Here is a 22,393-nt window from a genome sequence, read left to right as displayed (position 1 = left end):
AGCGAGCGCCGCCCAGCGAGGTAGGCTGCGCCGGCCGCGCCCCGCCCGCGCCATCGCTACCGAGGCGGCGGCACCCACCCGCCCAGGGACTTCCGCCTCGGTATGTGTCATGGCGGCGATCACGTGGCGACCGAGGGAGCCCGCCCTCCCAGCTGGGTTTCGGTGTCGGGGACCGCTCTACTGCTCCCCGCCGCAGGCTCCCCCGGGTAAGCAGCGCCGCGGGAAGGTCACCCCTTTTCGAGGGTCTGTGTTGGGCCGCCGTCCTCTCCCCATTCCCGCATTTTGTTGGTGGAGTTGAAGGGTCCCTACCGAGGGAGGGCTGTGGGGCCCGGCCGCGTCACCGTTGTCTGTGCCCGGGGAGGGGGCGGGAGAGCCCAGCCACGGGGCTGGCGGCGGGAGACCTCAGCCACGGGGCTGACGGCGGGACGGCGGCCTGGCAGGGGTACCGAGGGGAGGGGGGTGGTGGGAGGAATAACCGGCGGGATCAATGCGCTCGGCTCGCCGTACCGCCCGGGACGATGCCATCGGCTCTCTTCTGGCGCTGCCTGCGGCGGCGGGCGTGTGACGCAGCGGCGGGAAGCACGGCAGGGCCGGGCGGAAGCGGCGGCGAGCCGTTCCCGGGGGGGGGGGGGTCCCGGCGCCGCGGGGGGGGGGGCGGGTTGTGCCGGTGCCCGCTCGCTGGTGTTGGCGGGGCTCGGCGGCCCCGCAGCTGCCGCTGTGGAAGGGGCGGTGGCCCCGCGGCGGGCTTTGGCCAGGCGGCCGGTCACCGGGCAGGCTCCCGGCGAGCGCACCGCCCTGTGCGGGCGCGGCGGGTGAAGGCGGCGCGGACACGGAAGATCTCCTTGGGAAGCAGCGCCCGTCGGGCTGTCCCCTGGCTGGGGTGCGGCCGAGGCCGTGCGACGGCACGTCTGCTCTGTCCACGTCGCTGTGCAGGTGGGTGAAGATGTCGCGATAGGTCCTGACACGATAAACAAGTCACCGGCGAGGTCAGGAGTTCCTGGACTGTGGCAGGGGGTCGAATTCCTGGATGGTGGCAGTGGGTCGCTGCTTGGCAGATCCTTTCTCTTTTTTTTTTTTTTTTTTTTTTTTTTTTTTAGCAAAGCCGCATAGTGTTTTTAACGATGAACTTGGAGATTCAAAAAGCATCATAAGGTGCCGGAGGTCAGGGAGGGGTCTGTAAGCCGATGTCCTGCTCAGAGCTGGCTCGGAGCTTTGCCCAGTGAGGTCTTGAAAGCCTTTGAGGACAGAGACCGCCCCAGCCCTTTGGGCAGCTCGTTCCTCAGTTCCACTGTCCTCATGGTGAAGAAGTTTCTCTTTTTTTAGCCGGTACAGACCTCCCTTGTTTCAACATGTGCCCATTGTGGTTCATCCTCCCACCGTGCACCCTTGTCAAAAGCTCGCTGGAATGCTCGTGTTATATATCATTGCTGAAATTGAGGAAAAAGATAAAAGGTGGTGCGTTTTAGTGGTACTCTACCGAGCTTCCAGGTCTGATACGTGTGTGTAAATACATCCGTCTTTTCAGCAAGCAGTGCTATGTAATTGCAGTTTTATCTCTGTCAATGATGCCACAATAAAAGCTACTAGTAAATTGACCAGACACGAGATGCAGAGCTCAGTGAATTGAGATATACCTGTAAATTACATGGGAAATATTCAGCCTTACAGAGGAGGTAACAAATGTGGGGTTTTTTTAGTAAGAAAGTATGCAATAATATAGAGCAAAGTAGGTTATAGCTTTTTGCCCAGCTTAAAACAGTTGCCTCAGAAAGCATATGTATTCCGAGAGTGAAATTCTCTAAGCGCATGGATGGTGAGGACAAGGTATGTGGAAGCTTAGTGTTTCAAATGGAAAAAAAAGAAATTAATTTCTTCTGTACAATTATATACAACTTCGCAAATTAATTTCTTTCCTGACTGTTTACATTTGGAATATGTTTTTGTGAGCTGAGGAGCACGACATAGAGCATCTCAGTTGTACCCCTTCCTGCAGATATTAATTTCTTTCCACACTTTAGATTTGGTGTAAACACTACAGAAAGAAAATGACTCACTGGTTTCATCGCAATCCCTTGAAGGCTACAGCTCCCGTTTCATTTAATTTTTATGGGGTAGCTACCACTCCAGCTGCGGCAAAGGTTTGCAAGTAAGTGTACTTGTGATTAACTTCACTCTGTCTCTCACAGTTCGGAGGACATCCTTAAAAGTAATGGTTATTTTTCAGTTGTTGTTCTGAAGATGACTAGAAATGTGTAGGCTGCGGGACAATAAGATACTGGTAGCACTGAAAACACTGAACATTTAGTTACAGAGAACGAATTACCCAGTTTTCAAGTCTCTGAGTGTATAGCAAGGCCTATTATAGTAATGCAGAGGCAGAAGACTAAACATTTCATTGTCTTTCTGATGACTGTGCATTCTTCTGCAAAAGATTACTTAAAGTGATTTCCATAAGTGAATAAGGCATGAATGCTCTATTGTATATAGGAGTATAATGAAAAGAGATCTCAGCTTAATTTGCAGATCTATTCTTATCTCTTCATATGCTCATCCCATTCTAATGTTGAAGAATGTTCCTGCTTGTTACTTCCCTCCCCTCCCCCTGCACCCAAGCTCTTGGTAGATAAAGGCATAGTTATTTTAGTTTGTGTTAGAACAATAGATTGATAATGAGTACTGATTATCCATTGCTGTCTGTCCAAAATCGATTGTACTTTAAACTAAAGAGTCAATCATACATATCCAGAAGAGAAAGGGAGATTTTTCTGTATTTATTGGCATCTTCCTCATAAAGTACCTTTCCATGCCTTCAGATAGCTAAATTGAGTGCTTAGCTTCACTGAGCCAAACGGGTGGTGGTGTGCATGGGTGGGTACTTTCTCAGTAGTACATTTTTGGGTAGAATCTCTTAGATTTCTTTTTTATTTTTTCTTTTCCACCACTGCCGTCCGCCCACCCCCCATACAGTGATACGAGGTTATCTCGAACACGACTATTGGAGCTGTTCACAGACTCGAGTTGTAATCCAGAAATGATGAAGAATGCAACTGACTTGTACTTCTCACTCTTGCAAGGTAGGAACATTTATTACCAGTACTGCTAATACATCAAGAGGTATATAATTTGAATTTTAATGACACTTCTCAGAATGTATATCATGCTAATCTTCTGTAAAGAAGCTTTGCACTTCTCAGGAAGGAGAATATCTCTGTGAGTTCTATGCTTGATACCAGTCGTGGGTACTCGCCAGGCCCTTTCTACATGTTCCAGTGTCCTTTGTCACCCTGCCAGTACTAAGTGTTGGCAGTCTTGTCCTCTGGCTTATAACATCATTCTGCTTCATCTCTTAGATTGTGGTGAATTGCTCCTTAAGTATAAATTGAGTCTGTTAATTAGTTGATAGGAGTCACTCTTCGGTGTAAACTTCTGGTTTGTCTAATGCTAGATAATAGACTTGTTGCAAGTTTACTTTTGCTGCTGCTTGTATTAGCTGTGTACATAAAGGTGCTCATTAGCACAGTATCTGCATTTTCAGTAGATGGTCAACTATGATGACACATTCCCTTGAAACCCTCCTGCTACCAATATTTTGATAACTCTCTCTTAGCAGTCAGGTGCTCAGGCAAGTTTCTTAGGACAGAGTTTTCAAGAATCAGCTGATTCATGGAAACTGTGATCTTTCAGGCTGTGGGAAGTAAAGCAGCTCAAGTTGGTTTAGTTCCCTCAGTCCCTGGGAAGATGTAAGCTAATGTGACATTCTAGATAAAGGTAAGGTAAGCGTCCATGTTGCTGCAGACAAGATTTGGAGAGTTTCTTCAGGAAAGTATCATGCTTGTTCACTAAAATCTTCTGCATGTGAAAGGAACGAGTATTTTCTGTTTTTATAAACATGTGACAGTATCTAGAGCTATAGCTCCAATAGCTGCTGTTGCAAGTCTTGAGTTCTTGAAGTCTGTAAGACCTGATCGGACCAAGGCCCATCTTAGTCCTCACTGAAAAATTCCTTGGGCCAGCATGTGCTAGGATGTGTACATCCCATAGCAGGAGCTTCATCCCACTGACTGCCGCTTCCTGGGCTGCTGGACATAAAACCCAATTTCCTGTAGCTCTGGAGACAAAAGATATGACAGCTAGGTGAGTCCATGCTTACAAGCCCTTTTTCTTCTCCCTGTTGACCGGGCAGCTTTTCCTGGAATTTCTCGAGTGACTGGCAGGGACAGTCACTCACCTCCAGCAGCCTCAGCCATCCTGTACCTGGGTCAGTCCAACTACCAACTAGTCACCACACAGAACATGCAGACATCTGCAAGGTTTTCCTTGAGCAATCAAGACTCACAAAGTTGAGTTGGTAACCTGCTGGCCAAGGAGTTTCTTGTAGTAGCCATTTTGGGGTTTTGTACATGTTGTTCTCAAGATATTTTGGAATAAAAGCCTCAGGAGGTAACACAGGTTTTTGAGTCGTACCACAAGAAACATTCCTTTATCTATATCCATATTCTCATTGATACCCATTCTTTCATTACTTGTTTCTGTTTCTTACTTCGAGATTGCCTGTTGGTACTTGTTTTTTTTATTCTATAGGTTTTATCCTTTCACTGGATGACTCCTCCCAAGAATGCAAGTTGAGATATATTCAGAATTTCAAGTGGACAGACACATTACACGGACAAGTTCCAAGGTACATATGCATTTATGATTACAGGGTAGGCAGCTGTTTTCTTCTGGTCTGCTATGTACATGCACATGTGCCAGCACAGGTACAAAGGTAAGCTTAGAAGTGTAGCAAAATGTTGAACACAAAACAGTTCCCAAAATCTTGTTGTTTTGTGGTTTTTATAGTTGCCGTACTGTGTTAGGTGTTCTGAAGCATGTGTTGCCCTTATGTAAAGGCATGATAATGCATGATAATGGTAGAAGGATCCATTGTGTCTTAGTTGATCTACAAACTGTATCTGCAGTTGGCAAGAGCAGTACAAAGAAGAACTTTGAGAGTATATGATAACAAAAATGAATGCAGTTTAAATTTTTTTTTTATTTGACACTATTGCCTGACCAGTATCTTCTGAGTTTTCTGAAGTGTAAATGTTGCTGAGTGTCTGATTTTGTTCTTGTCCTCTGAAGGTCCTAGTACATGTACTTCTGGTATAAAAAAAGCATCAGTTTTAAGTAGGAATACAGATTTGTAGATGTCGGGATTATTCAGTTGTCTCTTGCTATTGTAGGTAATTGTGTTGTATAACCACACTTACAAATTTGTCAGGCTTTAGAGGAAGTGCTCGACATCCTCAAAGCTTTTATTCCCCTTGGAAGACAAGCTGTTCGTTAGGACTCTTCTAATTTTCTCATGGTCATACACACTTGTACTTGGGTCAACATTATTCTTACCACTGCCACACCTTTCTTTTTAAAGTTTGATAGTTCCTAAGCTATACTGAGCTTGTGATTGCAAGTTCAGTCTTTTCAAAGACCATGTTTTTAGCTTCTGAAATTTCCCACTATTTGGTATGCTGTTTGACTGAAGTTAAATACTTACAATAACGTTAATTTGAGGGAGATGTAATAGACTCTGACTTATTAACTTAGCAGCTACAACTTTAAAGTAGACATTCCAGGGCAAGGCTTTCCACAAAATATGCAGTAGCAAAAAAAGAAAAAAAAAAAAGAGGGGGTTGGGGGGGTGGGGAAATGTCAGCCACACCCAAAGCTAAACAAATCTAAAGTTACTGTTTTAAAGTAAAAGTTCCCAAAAGGGAAAGGTAGGCATCTGAATGTGGGAAACTATAATTATGAGCTCTTAAAGGGAGTAAGTAAAAATTGAAGTCACTTTTAGACAGTTCAGCAAGTAGGAGGTTCTGAGTTGAAAATTATTGTCTTCTTAAATTAAAAATATTATATGGAGAGAAATGTTGACTTACGCTGTGTGAATTATCAGCAGAGACAGTTTGTCAGAAGAAAAAAGAAAGCATTAAATTGTTTGGGGGGGGCTTTTGTCTGTCTGGTTTTAGTGCCCAGCAGGATGCAGTGTTTGAACTGGTTTCCATGGGATTTAACGTAGCTCTGTGGTACACAAAATATGCATCGAGACTTGCTGGAAAAGAAGAGTAAGTGTTTTTCTTTTCTTAGTAGTTCCACTGCAGCAATATTCCACTCAAACATTTAGCAGGTTCTGAGTTTTGACTGCTGTAGTGCATGTCCAGCTGAGACAGCAGGAGTTCAAGGAGGCAGTTGGCTTTCCTTCATGTGCTGTAATTTCCAAGTGCACCTCAATCCCTTTTTGCATCCGTGAACAAAGTGTACTAGTACCATGTGACTGGTACTGGGAAAGTGTTGGTTGTGAATAAACCCTTCATCAGTCCTTCTCTAAATATCCGGATACAAAAGTAAGATTCTCAAAATCCTAGATCTAGTGACTTTTAGCCCTACAGATTTCTAAAGCTTTGGCTTTTAACACTGAGGTTACCTTTTACTTGAAAGTCATTGCAAGGTCCACTTATTTTTTTCAAGTGAGTTCTATTTTATTCTTTAATGATTGGACACTGTAGGAAACCTCTTTACCATGAGGGTAGCACAGCAGTGGGAAAGGTTGCATTAGAGAGTTAGTGGACTCTCCATTCTTGAAGGATTCCAGATTCATCTAGACTAAGCCCTAACTGACCTGATCTACTGTTGTTGATAGTCCTGCTCCAAAGCAGGACGTGGGACTAAATGACACTTAGAGGTCCATTCTAACTAAAATTTCACTGATTTGTTCTATATTCTTAGTATAACAGAAGATGAAGCAAAAGACGTTCACAGAAGCCTGAAGATAGCAGCTGGGATTTTTAAACACTTGAAGGTAGAAAAACTGTCTTTGGTCTATGTTCTCTAAGTTTGTTCTCTAAGTTGTATCCAAGTACTTGACTTTTTGTCTTAGGAAATCCCTCCCTTGCTTTTCTGACAAGGTTACAGAATAAACAAATACCTCAGACTATCTTAATGATACAGGAAAAAGAAGGGTATTAATGTGTTGTGCTGCCACTCCATCCCTGCTACTCTTTCCCAGTGGCAGTGGAAGAATAATCTGTCTGCCCAGCAGCACGTGCAACAGTGCAGCCAGCTGACTGGGGACCTTCACTCGGTGTCCCAGCCATTTAGGAATAAGGGACTTGCTTCACATTGGTAGCAGTGGTACTAAACCTAAACTAACTTTGAGATTTGCTTTGTACTTAGGAAAGTCACATTCCAAAATTGATTACACCTGTAGAAAAGGGAAGAGATTTAGAAGCTCGACTTATAGACTCTTACATCATACAGTGCCAAGCTGAAGCTCAGGAAGGTACCTTCAGATATATGTTTGTTGGGGATGGGGAATAACAATCTTTGTGGGTTACTTTGATGTCTTGTGAAGTCTGCGTGGCAGCAATGCCATTTTTTTTCTTCTCCTTAAGTACTGTGGCTTAATGGGGGGGTTGCTTTTAAAGAAACTTTAGTTACCATTAGAGGAGGAAAATGCCAAAAATCAGTCTGATATTACAAATGTAAACACTTTGGAAGAACTTGTGTGTGACATTCCTCCCTCTTCTTTTTTCCTTTCATGCAGTTTCTTCACCACCATGGTTCCCTATCATAAATTCCCAGTTCCTTTAAAATATTTGCAGCTTCAGTTTACTAGCTAGTCTTCAGACAAACCTTCCTTCATCTTTTCTATTAATTTGAAATCATTCTATCTAAGAAATAATCTGTCTTTATTCTGACTTTTGCTTCACTGCAGAATACTTGTTTTCTGCTCATGCAGGGGTTTTAAAATGGTGAATTGCTCTGCTGATTTGGTATGACATTTTCAATTAAACTTTAATACTGTGGTGTGGATTTTTTTTTTTTTTTCAGTGACAATTGCTCGGGCTATTGAGCTGAAACACAATCCAGGACTAATAGCTGCTCTTGCTTATGAAACAGCCAACTTCTACCAAAAAGCTGGTAAGTGTCTTGTTTTGTATCCCTAGTGACCTGGTTTATGCATTCTTGCTAGCAGACATACTTCACCCACCCATCAATTGCGGTATTAACACTGTTTCTCAGTGGATATGCTTTGTATATTTAGCTTCTATTTAGCACGCTTAGGGCTTCAGTTATCAGCGTAATGTATATTTTGATAAGGCCTTTTGGTTTTGTGGGAATCTTTTTCTGTAGCTAATGGTAGGAAGTGTTACTGAGGGGAGACAGAAGACAGAGTAATGTCTTGCAGCAAACGAATGGCTTGATGTAAATGGAGTGTGTTTCAGCTGCCTTTGGGCAGCAGATTATGATGCAGACCATAAAGTGCGTAGCCTGGTTAATTATGTATATCCTTCCAGATGAGTAGGCTGATCTGTGGGCTTACTGAGGCAAGTGGGAAAAGTGCAAAAATATGGGAGTCAATATAAGGGATGGAATACTGTAATGTACGTAGGCTTTTATGGGTCACTACTTGAAATTGAACTAGGAACAAGCTTTGAAATCCTGCCTAAAAATACTTAGGAGAATTAGCCTTCCAAACTCAGTAGACAGCAGTTTCAGGGATTCTAGGGACAACTGCATGATAGCTCAATAAATGCATATTTTTGGTTTTCCTCATAGTTTCTCTGTGCCTTTGCAGGAGTAATTTATGTCACTTGTTTCTGGCTACTTTATAGTTAAGATCTATTGCTAAATTTAAGTATTCTGGTCTTTGAGTGTGTGCCTGATTTTTTTCTTTTTTGGAAATGTCTTAAAAAATAACTTTACATGTGTGTTCATAGATCAAACATTATCCAGTTTGGATCCAACCTATGCAGGTAAATGGAGGAAGTACTTAAACTTGAAGACCTGTTTCTATATGGCCTATGTAAGTATTTCAGTTGACTGCAGTTACAGTTTTTAATGTTGTCTAAGGGCTGGATAGGGAATGGGGGAAGTGAAGCAATTCAGACTGAACATTCTACTTGTCTTCCATTACCTGCATCACAATCTGATTCTAGGCATAATTCAGAGCTGATCATCTTTTTGAAGGGCCTGAATGAAAATTCATCAAGTAATGTTAGGTACCATTCCAAGTACTGTCCCTTTTTGCTTGACTGATCTCCTAGCAAGTGCAGTGCTGCTCTTGGGATCATCAGCTGCTTGATTTGCTGTTTCTTGTGGCATGCCACAGCCTGTAGTCTGGCTCTTTCATACTGTAAAAAAGTCCCAAACTAAGCAGCTAATGCTGTTGTCTTTCTCTTAAGTTAAACCTGTAGCTAAAAGCTGCTTGCCTTATTATCAAGTCTGAGAGGTGAGGGAGGGTCAGAGCTGTGGTACTTTTTTTCTTTTTTAATTTGTGTAATGTGGGCAATGGTAGGTTTAGGTAACACTTGTTATACTGTGAGAACAGACATTAAAGGAAGGGATGCGAAGTAGATGTTAGTTCACAGGATCGTTCCTTTACCTATGGTATTCAGTATTTAAACTCAGCAACTCCCGATAACAGAAAAGAGGCAATTCAGTACTCACTAGAATATAGTACTATCTTCAAGCATAAATGTGAACGAATGGGATTTTGGGTGTTGGAAGTATTATTTGGACTATGGTAGAATATCTCAAGCAGTTCTACTCAATGAGGTAGAACACATCATCTCTTCTGGATTCAGTGATGTTTGTTGCAGATTTGGGTTTGGAGTGTTCAGGTGGTTTTGGTTTTTGGAGTCTTTGCTTTGTAAGCTTCACTGGGGTTCATCCTCTTTCTGTGGTGGGGCTTAGTGCTGTACATTGACACAATGAGAAAGAAAGGTTTGAACTACACTACATACTAGTGCTTTTGCTAAAACATCCTTCTTGAAGCTCAAAGTTACTCTTGGCTAGACTTGATACAGCTTGCTTCATACCTCCCTCCTAGTGTTTACGTTGAACTGCATTGTTCACTGAATGCTGCTTTGACTTGCATTCCCAAATTGTTAGCTATCTGCTGGTGATGACAGCTTCAAAGAGATGCAACTCTCATGTATGAAAGAGCAGAAGTGAATTGGTGGAGGAAGTTCCCTGTGATGTTGGTAATGATTTTGTTCTCTCCCATTAGGCATACTGTTACCATGGTCAAACTTTACTGGCGAGTGATAAATGTGGGGAAGCAATCAGATCTCTGCAGGAATCAGAAAAATGTAAGTGTGATTGAGACTGGATTACAGGGTCTGATGATGACATGCCTGGTTTATTTTGCTGTATCGTATTTATTTGGTCTCCTATAAACTTAAGATTTTGTCTGTTAACTGATGAAAATCCAGCATACTTTTGAATAGAGACGGTATATTCCATTTTTGTTCTTACTAAAGACTGTCTTTCAATAACAGTGCTGCAGAAAATTTCATCTTCACTTCTCCGCCTGTTAAAGACTGACTCTGAACTGCATGTAATTCAGTGTGAAATTCAATTGTCTGGTCATCATGTTTTCTGTTCTGTATGTTAAGTTCCTGCAGCCTTTTCTGCTTTGAAGGTTGCTTTGTCTTACATTAAATAGTAAATCTAGACCATGTTTGTTTGTTTTTAAACAGGTTTCAGTAACTTGCTTCCTTTTTCTTTATTTGAAAGGTAGATTAAGGGAAGTTTGCAGTAGTTCAGTCTTCTGCCTGTTTTCTCTCTCCAAAGCTATTGCTACCCCAATGGCCTGCACTACATAACTTTACCACAATGTACAAAAAAATGCTTAAATCTTCAAATTGGAAACTTTCATTTTAAAAATAAAGAATTTATTAAGAACAAACTAAGTTGGATTACTTGCAGTAAAACAAATACTGTGGTTTTTACTGTGCCTGCTGTTCAGAGTGCTTCTTTTCCCACTCTATATTAAGTGTTAGTTATTTTGAGGCATCAGCTGTGCATGGACGCCTTCATACTCTCTCTCTCTCTGTACCATGTGGCAGAGTTTGTGGGCTTATTTTTTACGTTTTGACCCACACGTAAGAATGCTTTCCTGCATATTTCTACACAAAAAGCTATCTTTTTTTTAGTATGGAGTGACGAGGACATCACTTTTTGGATGCAGTAAATCTTGGCTGGAAGTGCTGCCTTTGAGCTGGTTTATTTTTGTTTCTAAGAAACAAGAAGGCTGAATGGATTCTAGTATCTCCTAAAACTGAAGCACTGTAGATCTGAACCATGATTTAAGAGTCATGTAAATGATTTTTATTACATTTCTTTCTTGCAAAGTTTTTGCCAAGGCTGAAGCATTGTGCAAAGAATATGGAGAAACCAAAGGGCCTGGGACTACTGCCAAACCTTCTGGACATCTCTTCTTTAGGAAATTAGGAAGTTTGATTAAGAACACGCTAGAAAAATGCCAGAGAGAGAACGGATTCATGTAAGTAATTTGTGGTTGGTACAGTACTCTGTATGAACTGTTATTACCTCATTTGCCTTTATTTCAAGATGGGATGGTAAATTTTACTCTCCGGTTCTTATATTCCTTTAGGGCATGACATGTAACTTAAAGATAAGTTTGCAATTCTATAATTTTCTTTTAGCTCCGGGTCTGTGCTATCACCCTCTCTGTGTTCTGTGCCAGTTCAGAAGGGTAGGTTGGACTGACGTGCTGGACAGGTTAAGCAGTTTTTTTCCTTCATTCCTCAGCCACTTCGTTTCTTTTTCTTCTGCACAAGAGAGAGTCCTGCAAGAAACTTTGAGAAAAGGTTGCTGTGTTGCTCTAATGCCCTCTTCCCAGCTGCTGGGATCTAGTAGGAAGAAGAGGACAGAGGGGAAATGGAGAATACTGGTAGCTGATTCTGCTTTGCCAGCAGCGAAGTCAAAACACAGTCATGCATTCAGTGAAGAATATGCTTAGGGTGCTAGGAGCTTCACCAGCCTAAGTATAATTAATACTGTGAATAGGGGTTTCTGTTAGTTAATGCCCCTTCCAAAAAGAGTTTGGAAGCAGCTGAAAATAGCAAGATTAATTTTGGCTTTGGAATTCTTTTACTCCTTTCTTTCTCCCCTCCCCTTGTCTTATGATTTAGTATTCCATGCTAGGTTTGTTATTTCCCTTTTTATATATTTAAAGACCCGCATAATAGGGGAATTGACTAGCCAAAAGTGATTGCCAAGTACATCAAACTGAACTGCAAACAGGAAAAGAAATTCTCTACTCTGCTTTGGCTTCGATAACTCTTGTCATAGCTTACAACAACAGCATACAGGAGATTTCAAGAAATCCATCTCCCTCTAGAAACAAACTTTGAAAGAGAAACCAGATAACCAGTCACTGTTTTGGATGATGTGCATGCCAGAGAGCTCTGCTGCAGCACAGGAAGTAAGGTAGCATGTGTCAGTATTTGTCAATTTTCAGCTCTTGTTGGTTTGCCCAGGGTAGATTTATACACTCGTTCAGGCTTTGTGTTGTAGCAAGTCTTTGTGGGTGTTGCAGTGTCATTACTATTATGTGCTGTGGCACATTAAGACTGATTTAGGAATAGAACTGTCATCTTCATCTTTCTAGGGTAGTATTTGAAATCCTTATTTGGATTTTGAAGGTCTTTTTGGAGAAAAGGTGCTCTTCTCATTGAAGCTTGGAATGATGGTTATCAAGTAGGAAAAAAACCACCTAGCTATTTGTTGTGGTTTGAACCCGGCCGGCAGCCAAACACCATGCAGCCGCTCACTCACCTCCCCCGACCTGGGGAATGGGGAAGGGAATTGGAGGGCTGAAGGGAGACTCATAGGTTGAGATAAGAACAGTTTTAATATTTGAAATAAAATAGAACAGTAACAATAATAGAAAGTACAAACAGGTAATGCACAATGTGATTGCTGACACCTGCTGACCGATACCCAGCCTGTTCCAGCCAGCGATCCCAAAATACCAAGATACTTCAATTGCAATCCCAGAAGCGAGAGAGAGCCCCTTCCCGATCACCCCTCCTCTATATAGTGGGCATGATGTTACGTGATATGGAATATTTCATTGGACAGCTTGGGTCCGGTTCTCTGGCCATGCTCCCTCCCAGTTTCTTGTGTACCTGCATACGGGCAGGACACGGGGAGCTGAAGAGTCCTTGATCTCTTAGTAACAACTCAAAACATCAGTGTATTGTCAACATTCTTCTCATACCAAATCCCATACTGATTCCAAAGCACAGCACTATTCTAGCTACTAAGAAAAAAATTAACTCTATCCCATCCAAAACCAGGACACTGTCAGAGGATGAACAATACCAAGAAGAAATTGCCTTTTGTTCTTGTGAATGTTGCTGACAGAATGCATGTTGGGTGGTGCCTTAATGAAAGAGAGCAGCAGTGATTGCCACTGTAAAAACCCAGATTGTTTTTTCTTTAGAATTGCAAACGACCTGCAGAGATAGCGTGTTGTGTTTTAAATATATTGCTGTATTCTATTACAGCTATTTTCAGAAGGTGCCAGCAGAGGCTCCCCAGCTGGAACTGAAAGCAAACTATGGCTTAGTAGAGCCGGTTCCTTTTGAATTTCCTGCCTTGAACACACACTGGACTCCTGAAACACTTGCGGCATTTGATCTCACCAAGAGGCCAAAGGATGACACTGTAAGATGATCTCGTGTACCATTCTTTCCCGTTAGCTTTAATCTGTGTATAGCACAGAGTTACCATTTTGCTCTTCTGTAACGTTCTCCAGCTTGGTGCAGGCTGTAGGCACAAGGCTACCACCTAAGCTCACCTTTCCCCTGTGCCAGGAGGCAAGTCAGTTAACCTCTCTGCCACACTGTCAGCATCTGGAAATTAGGAATCAGTGTTTTCTAAGTCCTGAATAGGAGGAAATTCTTGAATGTGTATAAGATGTGGAAATGTTACGGGAGTGAATGCTATAGAAAGATTCTTTTTTAGAAAGGGATTAATTTAAGGATGCTGAAATAGAGACTATTTGGCTTTTGCGCCTTGCTTGAGGCTTGTGCAAAGCCTTCAGCCTTGAAAAGAGAGGGTACTATTAGATTAGGATACGTAAAGTTAGCCATGCATAATACTGTGTAGACACAGTGGTTTCTCCTTGTGGTATTTAGTTTTTTTTTCTTCTTCTTTGCAGGCTAAACCAAAACCAGATGAAGAAGTAAAACCTCTGAAGGAACCAGATATAAAGCCTCAAAAAGACAGTGGATGCCAGATTTCTTAAGACCTATAAGTGCTTTGAATTCACTTTGAAACTGTAATAATTGGACTCTGGGGCTTTAGTTCTGATCTCCCTTTTTCTGATTCTTCTTTTCTTAATTTAGAAGACTAATTTAATTTACTTTTGTTACTATGCGCCTATCTTGCTTGCGAATGTGGTGGATTTCTAGTTTATTTATATCTGACTTATTTTTTGTTTTAGTGCGATATCATAGAATGAGTGGTTTTAAATGTTCCTACTGTGCCTCGAGAGAGTCACTTTTTGTGAGTTTAGTTTCTACCCACAAATAACAAAGGAAGTATCATGATTGTAACACTTGAGGATTTTTCCATTAAATTATATGCTATATAATGTCAAATTCTGCAAACAAAAGTTTGCATGAACAGTTACATCTATTCAGGTTTTGTTATTCAGGCTTAACACCCTGTTGTGTTCTAAGTCACTTAATTGTAGTGAGCAAAGAAAATCTCCCTGTGGTTTGTAACACCTCTATGATATTTCACAGGACTTTTACAGAACTTGGAAAACCTTAAGTTCTGCATAACGGAAGCACAATTTATATTATTCTGAAATGATTAGCTTCTGTTCTTTATAGATTAGGGTTCCTGTACCAGAATTTGTAGTAAGGTGCTTTGACTTGTCTGTCCTTAAATTAAAATCCTTTAATATCCAAGTGTATGTGGAAGTGAAGCAGCAAGTAATATGAAAGTGTTTAAAAGTAACGCATCACAGCGTCATTCATCCAAAGTTTTTGAATCTTCAAAGATTTGGTAAGTTTGAAAACTGCAGACAGTTAAAATCTCCTGGCACTAGAATTCATGAAGTTGTCATGCATAATGTAATGGAGTTGTAACTAAGATGCTGTGTTTCCATCGGGGTAGTGTCTATAAGAAGCTGTTAGGACAGCAGGGAGGAAAGATGAGCTGAATTGCTGATGGCACAACTTGGAAACCAAGCACTAGGTTTCTTTCATGCCTCTGTAAACAGTGCTGTTTCTCAGCTTTTGCAGTATTGCATTGAAATCAGCTCGTTATGAAGAGAATTTGCCAAAAGCCAAGCCCAGTCAAGACTGAGAAAGAAAGTATTTTGTAGAACTTACTTCTTCCATTTCTGCCTACTGTGGAAAATGTGATAACATTCTTCAGTGCTGAGCACTGCAGAACACCCATGTCAACAAAAACAGCTTTCTGATTTGCTGCAAACACAGGAGAATATAATGCATGTGTTGCAAGGCCCTCACTTCAATCTCTGGGTATGAGTTGCTGCACTTTACCTGAGAAAGAAACTGAACTGCCTGCAAATGTTCCCACTTCAAAAAAAAACACGATGGCACATGCACTTATGGTGTGTACTGTAAACACATACTTCACTTGGTACTGTTTGGATCAGCTCATCTTCCACTGTGGTGTAATTCAGTGCTTCTGTTTGAAATCTTTCATGGGACTTAGAGTAAGCTAGCTTAGAGGGCAGGTATGTAGCTCCTTGAAGGCCTGTGGAACAAAAGCTGTTGACATTAATAGGAAACTCAAGACTTCCTGGGGTACTGGACCAAACTACCGAATTCGTTGCTGCAAGAAGCAAAAAGACTCTTAATACTGGCTGTCATGGGTGAATCAAATGCAGAACTAACTCATTGTTTCCAGTGATAGATTTTTCTTTCAGCCAGTTCTAAACACAAAAATTAAGTGTAAAATCAGCCGAATTGCTTTGGAAGAAGTTTATGTTCTGCAAGGGCTTAGATGGGTAGAGGATAATGAGCATCAAGGAGAATTTCTATCTAAAATTGTTCCATTTCTTCTGATGCTGCACAGGAGCCTGGGATATATTTTATGAAGAGTTACTCATATCTGTTTGTAACTTGATCAACTGACTTCTTACACTTCTTGCATTGTTAAAAGACCAGCTAGGTTTTGCCAGAATGGAGCATGGAGCTATAGGTTATAATTCTAAAAACTTACAACTGTACTCGTCTACCTGTCCCCTTTAAGGATCAAGATCCAGTTAACTCAGTTTCATAATCATGATTTTCTTAGTTATTCATTGTTTTTCAGATGCCTGTGTGTGTTAATACATACATGTCTGAACCTAATTAGTTTTCTTTCTATGCAGACTAGATTTCATTTTCCCTCCTCCCCTCATTTTCCTTTCCATCTGCTACACACTGTGGCACAGACTTACCCTTGTCTGCTCATGCATGTGTAGGTCCTGGAATTAATTTCCAGTGAGGCTTTTGCCCATGGGTGTATTTCAGTATATGAATATCTTAAAATAAAATGAACACATCATGACTAAATCATTCCCGAACAACTGCTTAGGAAAGATTATTTAATGGACTTGCAATTCTTTGGACACTTTCTCAAACCAAGTGGTTTGTTTGAATCAAGTTCACTGTAAATAGTTTGGGGCATAACCAAGTGAATTGTGTCAGATTATGGCATTACTTAAGCCTAGCTGTGTAACTTCTTATGCCATAGCTGTTTCAGTAAATATGATGTAGTAGTTTAAAAATAGACGAATGGAACAAACTAATTCACTTAACATGTGTTGCTTTTCAAGACAAACGTTGTTTACTTGTAGATAGAGTCCTATGGCAAACATTGGATAGTTTTGCCCAAAAATAAGAAACTGGAGACTGTTTAGTTTGTGAAGTATAGAGAGCTGTGAGTCAATGAGCAATTTTCTCTTCAGTTTTGTTGGGTAGTAGCAAGAATTATTGTAAATAATAAGTAGATTAACTGTCTAATATGCTTAAGAATATGGGTGAATTGACTGGGAGTTTCAGTTAATTTGGAAACCTAGCAGCCACATTCCTTCTATTATGATTTCCTTTAGTAATTTTTAAGAATGAGGTATTTTGAATGGCAACTTTTTAATACTCTAATGCTGCAAGAGCCTGGTTTTGTGGCCTCTCTCTGGTTTTAGAGGTTCTTATGGTTAAACCTGCAAATCTTGTTGGTGTAAATAGTCTTTAAAAATTTATGCCCAGTCTGAACTAGGACAAAACTGCAGCTAAATAAAATACAGAGTGCTGGGCCCTCTGTTTTGTGCTTTTAAAAATGCAGTGATTGTCTTTAATCTACTATAAAAGAAATTAGTAAGCTCTTTGTACTATTTCTATTTAAATACCTTCCTCCATGTATTTAAATACACTTCCTCCATGTTTCATGTTTGTGGGTTTACAGTAGTTAATCTTCATCCAGCATGTGACAGTCTTACAACTGAGGGACTAAATTTGGCCCGTGGATGCTGATGTCTGCCTCTCACTGGATTCGGTAGAGGACTTCTGCCTGTCAGCCTAAGGATGATGTTTGATCACTTAAATGTTCGGCATGGGTATGTGGTGTGTCTGTAATGATGGTAGTGGTTCATGCTATAAGCAAGAAAACAGATCCCTGTATCCGTGTAGAATATAGCCACCTTTGCACTTTAGAAATTTCTGATCTTGCAATTTCAGTACAATACAAAATGGTTGTAAATATTAATTCCTGTCATTTTAATTTTGTCACACTGATTTCGGTACTGTGCTATTGGTAAGATTTTTATGGGAAACATTACTAAAATGTATTTTTAATTGTCTGTGTATGAAACAAACTCATGAAGCATATCTCTACCTTTAGTATTGGGGGAACGTGAGAGGAGGCAGTCGGTAGCTCATCTGCCTTCCATGTCAATTCAGAGAAAAGTTTGTCTGTTGGCTGAGGGATGATACTTTTCATCCCATCCCTGTGTCTGGTATCTAAACTGAAGTTTTGGCATGAACATAAATACTGTTCATGCATATTAATTATCCCCAAAAAAACAAAATATATCTCTAAAAGTCATTGCCAAATCATAGCAGCATAAGCTGCATTTTTTTTTTTCCTTTTTTTGTTTTTTTCCCTAACTGGACCATTTGAGTGAGGAATAAAGCACAGCAAGTATGATTGGCATGGAAAAGCCCCTGTCGTGGGTACCTGTCTCCAGATTTTGAATGCAGTATAAAGGTCCTTCCACAATGACCGTTGGTTTCATTCAGATCTTCCCCTGCTGGTGACGCTCTCACATTCAACAAATGTCACATGGTAACTGAGGGTGCCCTTGGTTAGCTTTTCATGTAAGAAGGCCTACGTCCTTTGGGGTTGGTGCCTTCATGGATTACAGCCTTCTTGAAGCCAACCAGTACTTCGAATAATCGTACTCAAATGGAATCAGCTCCGGTAAGATTGTCTGACCAGCCTTATTTTGTGAAGGCAGTCACCATGCCATCTTAAGCTTCGTAGTTTGAAAAGTTGTATATAAGCACTAGTTTCAGAATACCATTTAAAATAAACAATCTTAACGTATCAGTTTTTGTTTCATCATTTAGAAATTTTAGTAGCAAGAAAAAGAGTCTATCTTGAATGTTACTTTCTCCGATTTAATGCAAATGTAATAATTTTAAATAATACTTCATCCTTGCAGTATGCCCAGAGGAGGATTTAAATGAGCAAGATACATGAATTGGGTGTACATGGAAGTAGTAGCTACAATGAAGCACTTCAAGTCATGGGACAGGAAGAGAGGAGATGGCATTCCCAAACTTCTGTTTAAAGAAACCCAGAAAGTAATTAGGTATGATTTCTCATGCCTATACAAAATCCTCGTGCTTGCAAAGGTCTGTGACATCATAGGCTATTCTGTACACTGTGTGAAGGCATTGTCTGGGCAGTGCAGCAGATTGTGGGACACTTCTCTACGTTGCCAGCAGGTGGCAAGTAGATTTGTAGGAAACATGTTTTTTCATTTTCAGAGGCAGGGTTGGCTCTTTCAGTTATTTAGAGTAAATACACACTAATGCCTTTTAGCCTCTTAGTGTTTAGCACAGTTTTTAGGAGAAAAAAGTAGTCTCTATCGGACTCTGATGTCTATTTCCTTGTGAAATAAATCTTTTTCCCTCAACAAGGTACATTGAAAAAAACCTACAGAAAAGGTGTTTTTATTCATGCATGTTGTGACTTCAGTAAAAGTATCTATAACTGATCCTGTAATATTTTCCCTCCATCCTAGTGATTTAAAGGATTTAAATTTCTATGTAGTCCTTAGAGAATAAGAATTGTTTTGCTGTCAAAGACTATCTTCTATTTAATTTTGATAATATCAGATAATTTAGTAGGAATGTGAAGACTGGGCTGTTTTGAGTGTAGCATTGGGAATTTGATAATGTTCTGGATATCAACTTTAAGACAAACCTTCCTCTCTAATTTAGAAAGTCAAAGTTTTCTACTTTACAGTGTGTTGTTTTTTGTTTGTTTTTTTTTTTTTTATCTGACATCAGATTCATCTATTCAAATAGGGATCCAAATAAACAAGTCGTTACATTTGGAGAGTGTTCATAATTTTAGCATGTAACTGCTAGACTGGATTTTTATTTTCCTTTCCTCCATGAAGAAAGTCATCTTTTCAGCAGCAGACTTTGCTGAAACGGATTAACTCTAAAATAGGTTTCCAAGTCACAGAAAGTTGCTGGTTTGTTTTGGGAACTCCTGAAGACCCACAGTTTCCCTCATGTTGGTTTGAAAACAGCTGATGAGTCACTTGGGACACTTTTTTTCAGACTTCAGAAAGCTGAGCAGCTCCTTGAATGTGAAAGACCCCTCTTACTGTGTGCTCTTTCTAGTGCCTTGCAGGCTGCTTTTCATGCCTTTGCTTTTAAGTTACAAGGAAAAAACCTAGATGCCCATGCTTTATTACTTTCCTTATTTTCTTTCACACTTGAGTAAGAACTGAAATAACCACCAATGATGTTTATAGCTAACATCATAAATAAAGTGGATGAATGGACAGTTCAAACCATAAAACTGCCTTTTTAGATTATATATAGATGTCTACACATTGCTTGCTTCTGTTTATATTTGGAAATTTTCTGTTAAAGCCATAGCAGTTAGAGATTTGGCTTAATGAAAATGAAAAATGAGATTCTGGTGGACACCTGGGTAGCAAGTCCTATACTCATTTGTTGTCAATAGTTTTGGAAAATGCAAGGCTCAATGTTGTTATCCTGGACTGGATGTTGTAGGAAAAGTCTGCAGGATTTTGTCTCTAAACTGTGACTTCAGATGGGATCAAAGCTGATGGGAAGCCTAAAAAAATCCTTCATCTCATGCTTTTGTGACTAGCACATTCACGTCATCTGGGCTGATGATTTTGCTCAGATTTCTAACTTGATCACCAGTCTTATGCCACAGTACTTTTTCCTGAGATTGATGCAAGTTGGCATTCTTGCACTTTTTGTTGTGTGGTGTGGGAACTCCTCTGACAGCACAGACTTTCTTTCTTAAATTATTTGCCTTTTTCAAAACAAAACAAGACCTACAGTTTTCTTACAGTTCTCACAGGCAGCTGGTGTATAATTTCAACACAAATAAGAGATTGTCTTGTGCAGCTCTACTTTCCACTATATCAGACGTGTCTAGTAGCATTTTAGACAAGTCAGATAAAGTTTTCTATCAGTGAAGAAACAGCTTGAAGAAGCACAGGAATATCAAATGTGGTCTCCTGTTGGTTGCTTAATAAGCAGGTAATTAGGGGCACAGCTGTGAAGCACGCAGTAGCTCTGAAGTTCAGATGAAGACAAGTGATGGGATGGCTTTTCTTTTCTGCTGCAGCACATGGGATCTTCAGGCAACTGAATTCCAGTTAAGGCAGAGCTACTGGTGTACTGGCTGAGGGCCAAATCAATTCAGTGAGATTGACTGGCAGAGATCCACTGCTGCTGCTGGGGTGAGCTGAGGACTGTTGGGAGCTCACAAGATGTGCCTGTGCTTTTGAGAGCTATGGAAATGGTGTCCTTGTAGTGGAGCCAGCCTGGAAGGGTCTCCTTGTTGTCTGCTGCGGTGGGGAACATCTGTTTACTGCCAGTCAGCTTATATCTAAAGCATGAACCATTTGGATAAGAAACTATCATTCTGGTCTGTGTTTCTGTAACATTCATCATGGTCTGTCTGCAGTCCAGTCTGTCTGGGAGACCTTGTGCAGAGAAGCTCTTGCTGAGAAGCTCATTTTGGGTAGGTAGTGGGTTACTTACACCTTTTTGGTGTCGATATGTGAGTGGACACAGGATGTCAGTTCCCTGAATAGTTCCTGACTGCTCTTTTCCTGGAAGGTCACTTCATGATCACAGTTTGTCCTGCACCCATCAGGGTTTCTTGTGTCCAGCCAACTATTCCCCATCACAGAGGTTTCTGCTGAGCTTATCAGGGATATCTCGAGACTCTGGCTAAGGAGCTATCCTTTCTCAGTATGCCTACCAGGTCACCTTTGTGGCAGCTCCTGTTAATCTTGAAGTTCCTCTCATAAAATAGGGTTATAGTTCCGCTAATCACCCTGACTCCTTATTTGCATATTCAAATTCCTGTTTCCTGATCCTTGAAAACCATACTTGTGTCTAATATTCTAGGTGAAGCCTCACTAGCACAGCGTGTTAAGTCTTCCCTATCTGAACTAGATATGCATCTCCAAGAATCACATCTGCTGGAGCCACATGGTGCTCTCTAATCATTTTGCTTCGTGCCTCCAATCTTTCTGTTGGTCTTTCCCAAAGAATGACTCACTTTCCCTTTACAGTGTCAATTTTGATAGCTCCTAGATGTAAGATTGCATTTCCTCTATTGAATTGCCCTAAAATCATAAGGTCAGGTACATTCTCCTCTGTGATACCAGGATTCTCTTCTCTGCTGATGGTACTTCCACAATTTTTGCCCTCAGCAAGTTAGTCGGTACTTTCCCCCCCCCCCCCCCAAAAAAATATGACACAGTGCATAACAGTACCAGAACAAGAGCACTCTTGAAATTATAAAAAAAATTCCCACAGTACTGTAGTGGAGTTATGGCCACAAAGGGTTAGCAGATCCTATATTTTCTTGGTGTTTTGTGGTTTCTGATCAACAGCATGAAGTCAGTACAGGCAGCAGGCCCTCTAGATGGTCACATAACACAAGCGGTATTGCAGTTGAAAACGTGAAGAGGTGTAACAAGTTGCATCTTTTATGTCAGGTCACACTGCAAAGGACTTGTGTGGTGACATCCAGGAGCCCATGCATGCTCTCTGGCCACGTGAGCAGCTACCTTTCCATAAAGGTCACTGCCAAGGCCATGGAGCAGGAACACTGACAAACTGACAATCTCTTGCCTTGTGTCCCAGCAGCTGCTCTGTCCTAGGGCCTGGCAGCCTCTTCAAGGCATCCGCCCATTCGGAAGAAAGTGGTGTGATGCCGTGTATGCCTGTGTAGGGTTTCTCTGAGGTCATGTACTGGGTTGACGTGGCAAGGATTTGGTAGC

At 41.0% G+C, this 22,393-nt stretch overlaps 1 protein-coding gene across 3 annotated transcripts; it reads left to right on the top strand.

The window, feature by feature from the left end:
• The first annotated feature begins 100 nt into the window (after positions 1 to 100).
• On the top strand, positions 101 to 18,420 carry BROX (BRO1 domain and CAAX motif containing). 3 transcript variants are annotated; one of them, XM_032989262.2, is made up of 13 exons: positions 101 to 206; positions 2,019 to 2,146; positions 2,968 to 3,074; positions 4,582 to 4,678; positions 6,006 to 6,101; positions 6,763 to 6,835; positions 7,210 to 7,315; positions 7,867 to 7,956; positions 8,757 to 8,842; positions 10,049 to 10,130; positions 11,176 to 11,326; positions 13,359 to 13,518; positions 14,015 to 18,420. In XM_032989262.2, exons 2-13 carry the CDS (start codon positions 2,046 to 2,048, stop codon positions 14,099 to 14,101), a joined length of 1,236 nt encoding a protein of 411 aa, XP_032845153.1. In that variant the 5' UTR covers positions 101 to 206; positions 2,019 to 2,045; the 3' UTR covers positions 14,102 to 18,420. The 3 variants fall into 3 exon arrangements, with proteins under 3 accessions (XP_032845153.1, XP_042645438.1, XP_032845152.1); XM_042789504.1 differs by having other exon boundaries at positions 133 to 196; positions 2,015 to 2,146; XM_032989261.2 differs by lacking the exon at positions 101 to 206 and adding an exon at positions 656 to 933.
• Positions 18,421 to 22,393: the final 3,973 nt, after the last annotated feature.

This window comes from Tyto alba, unplaced genomic scaffold, assembly GCF_018691265.1.
Source record: "Tyto alba isolate M040663 unplaced genomic scaffold, T.alba_DEE_v4.0 Super-Scaffold_16, whole genome shotgun sequence".
Lineage (NCBI taxonomy): Eukaryota > Metazoa > Chordata > Aves > Strigiformes > Tytonidae > Tyto > Tyto alba.
This window is presented reverse-complemented; position numbering and strand designations above follow the sequence as displayed.

Bases quoted from the DNA above. Each gene is read 5' to 3' on its own strand.
- BROX (XM_032989262.2), top strand. From the start codon at position 2,046: ATGACTCACTGGTTTCATCGCAATCCCTTGAAGGCTACAGCTCCCGTT. The intron at 6,836-7,209 runs GTAGAAAAACTG...CTTTGTACTTAG, and splicing joins GGATTTTTAAACACTTGAAG to GAAAGTCACATTCCAAAATT. The intron at 10,131-11,175 runs GTAAGTGTGATT...TTTCTTGCAAAG, and splicing joins TCTGCAGGAATCAGAAAAAT to TTTTTGCCAAGGCTGAAGCA.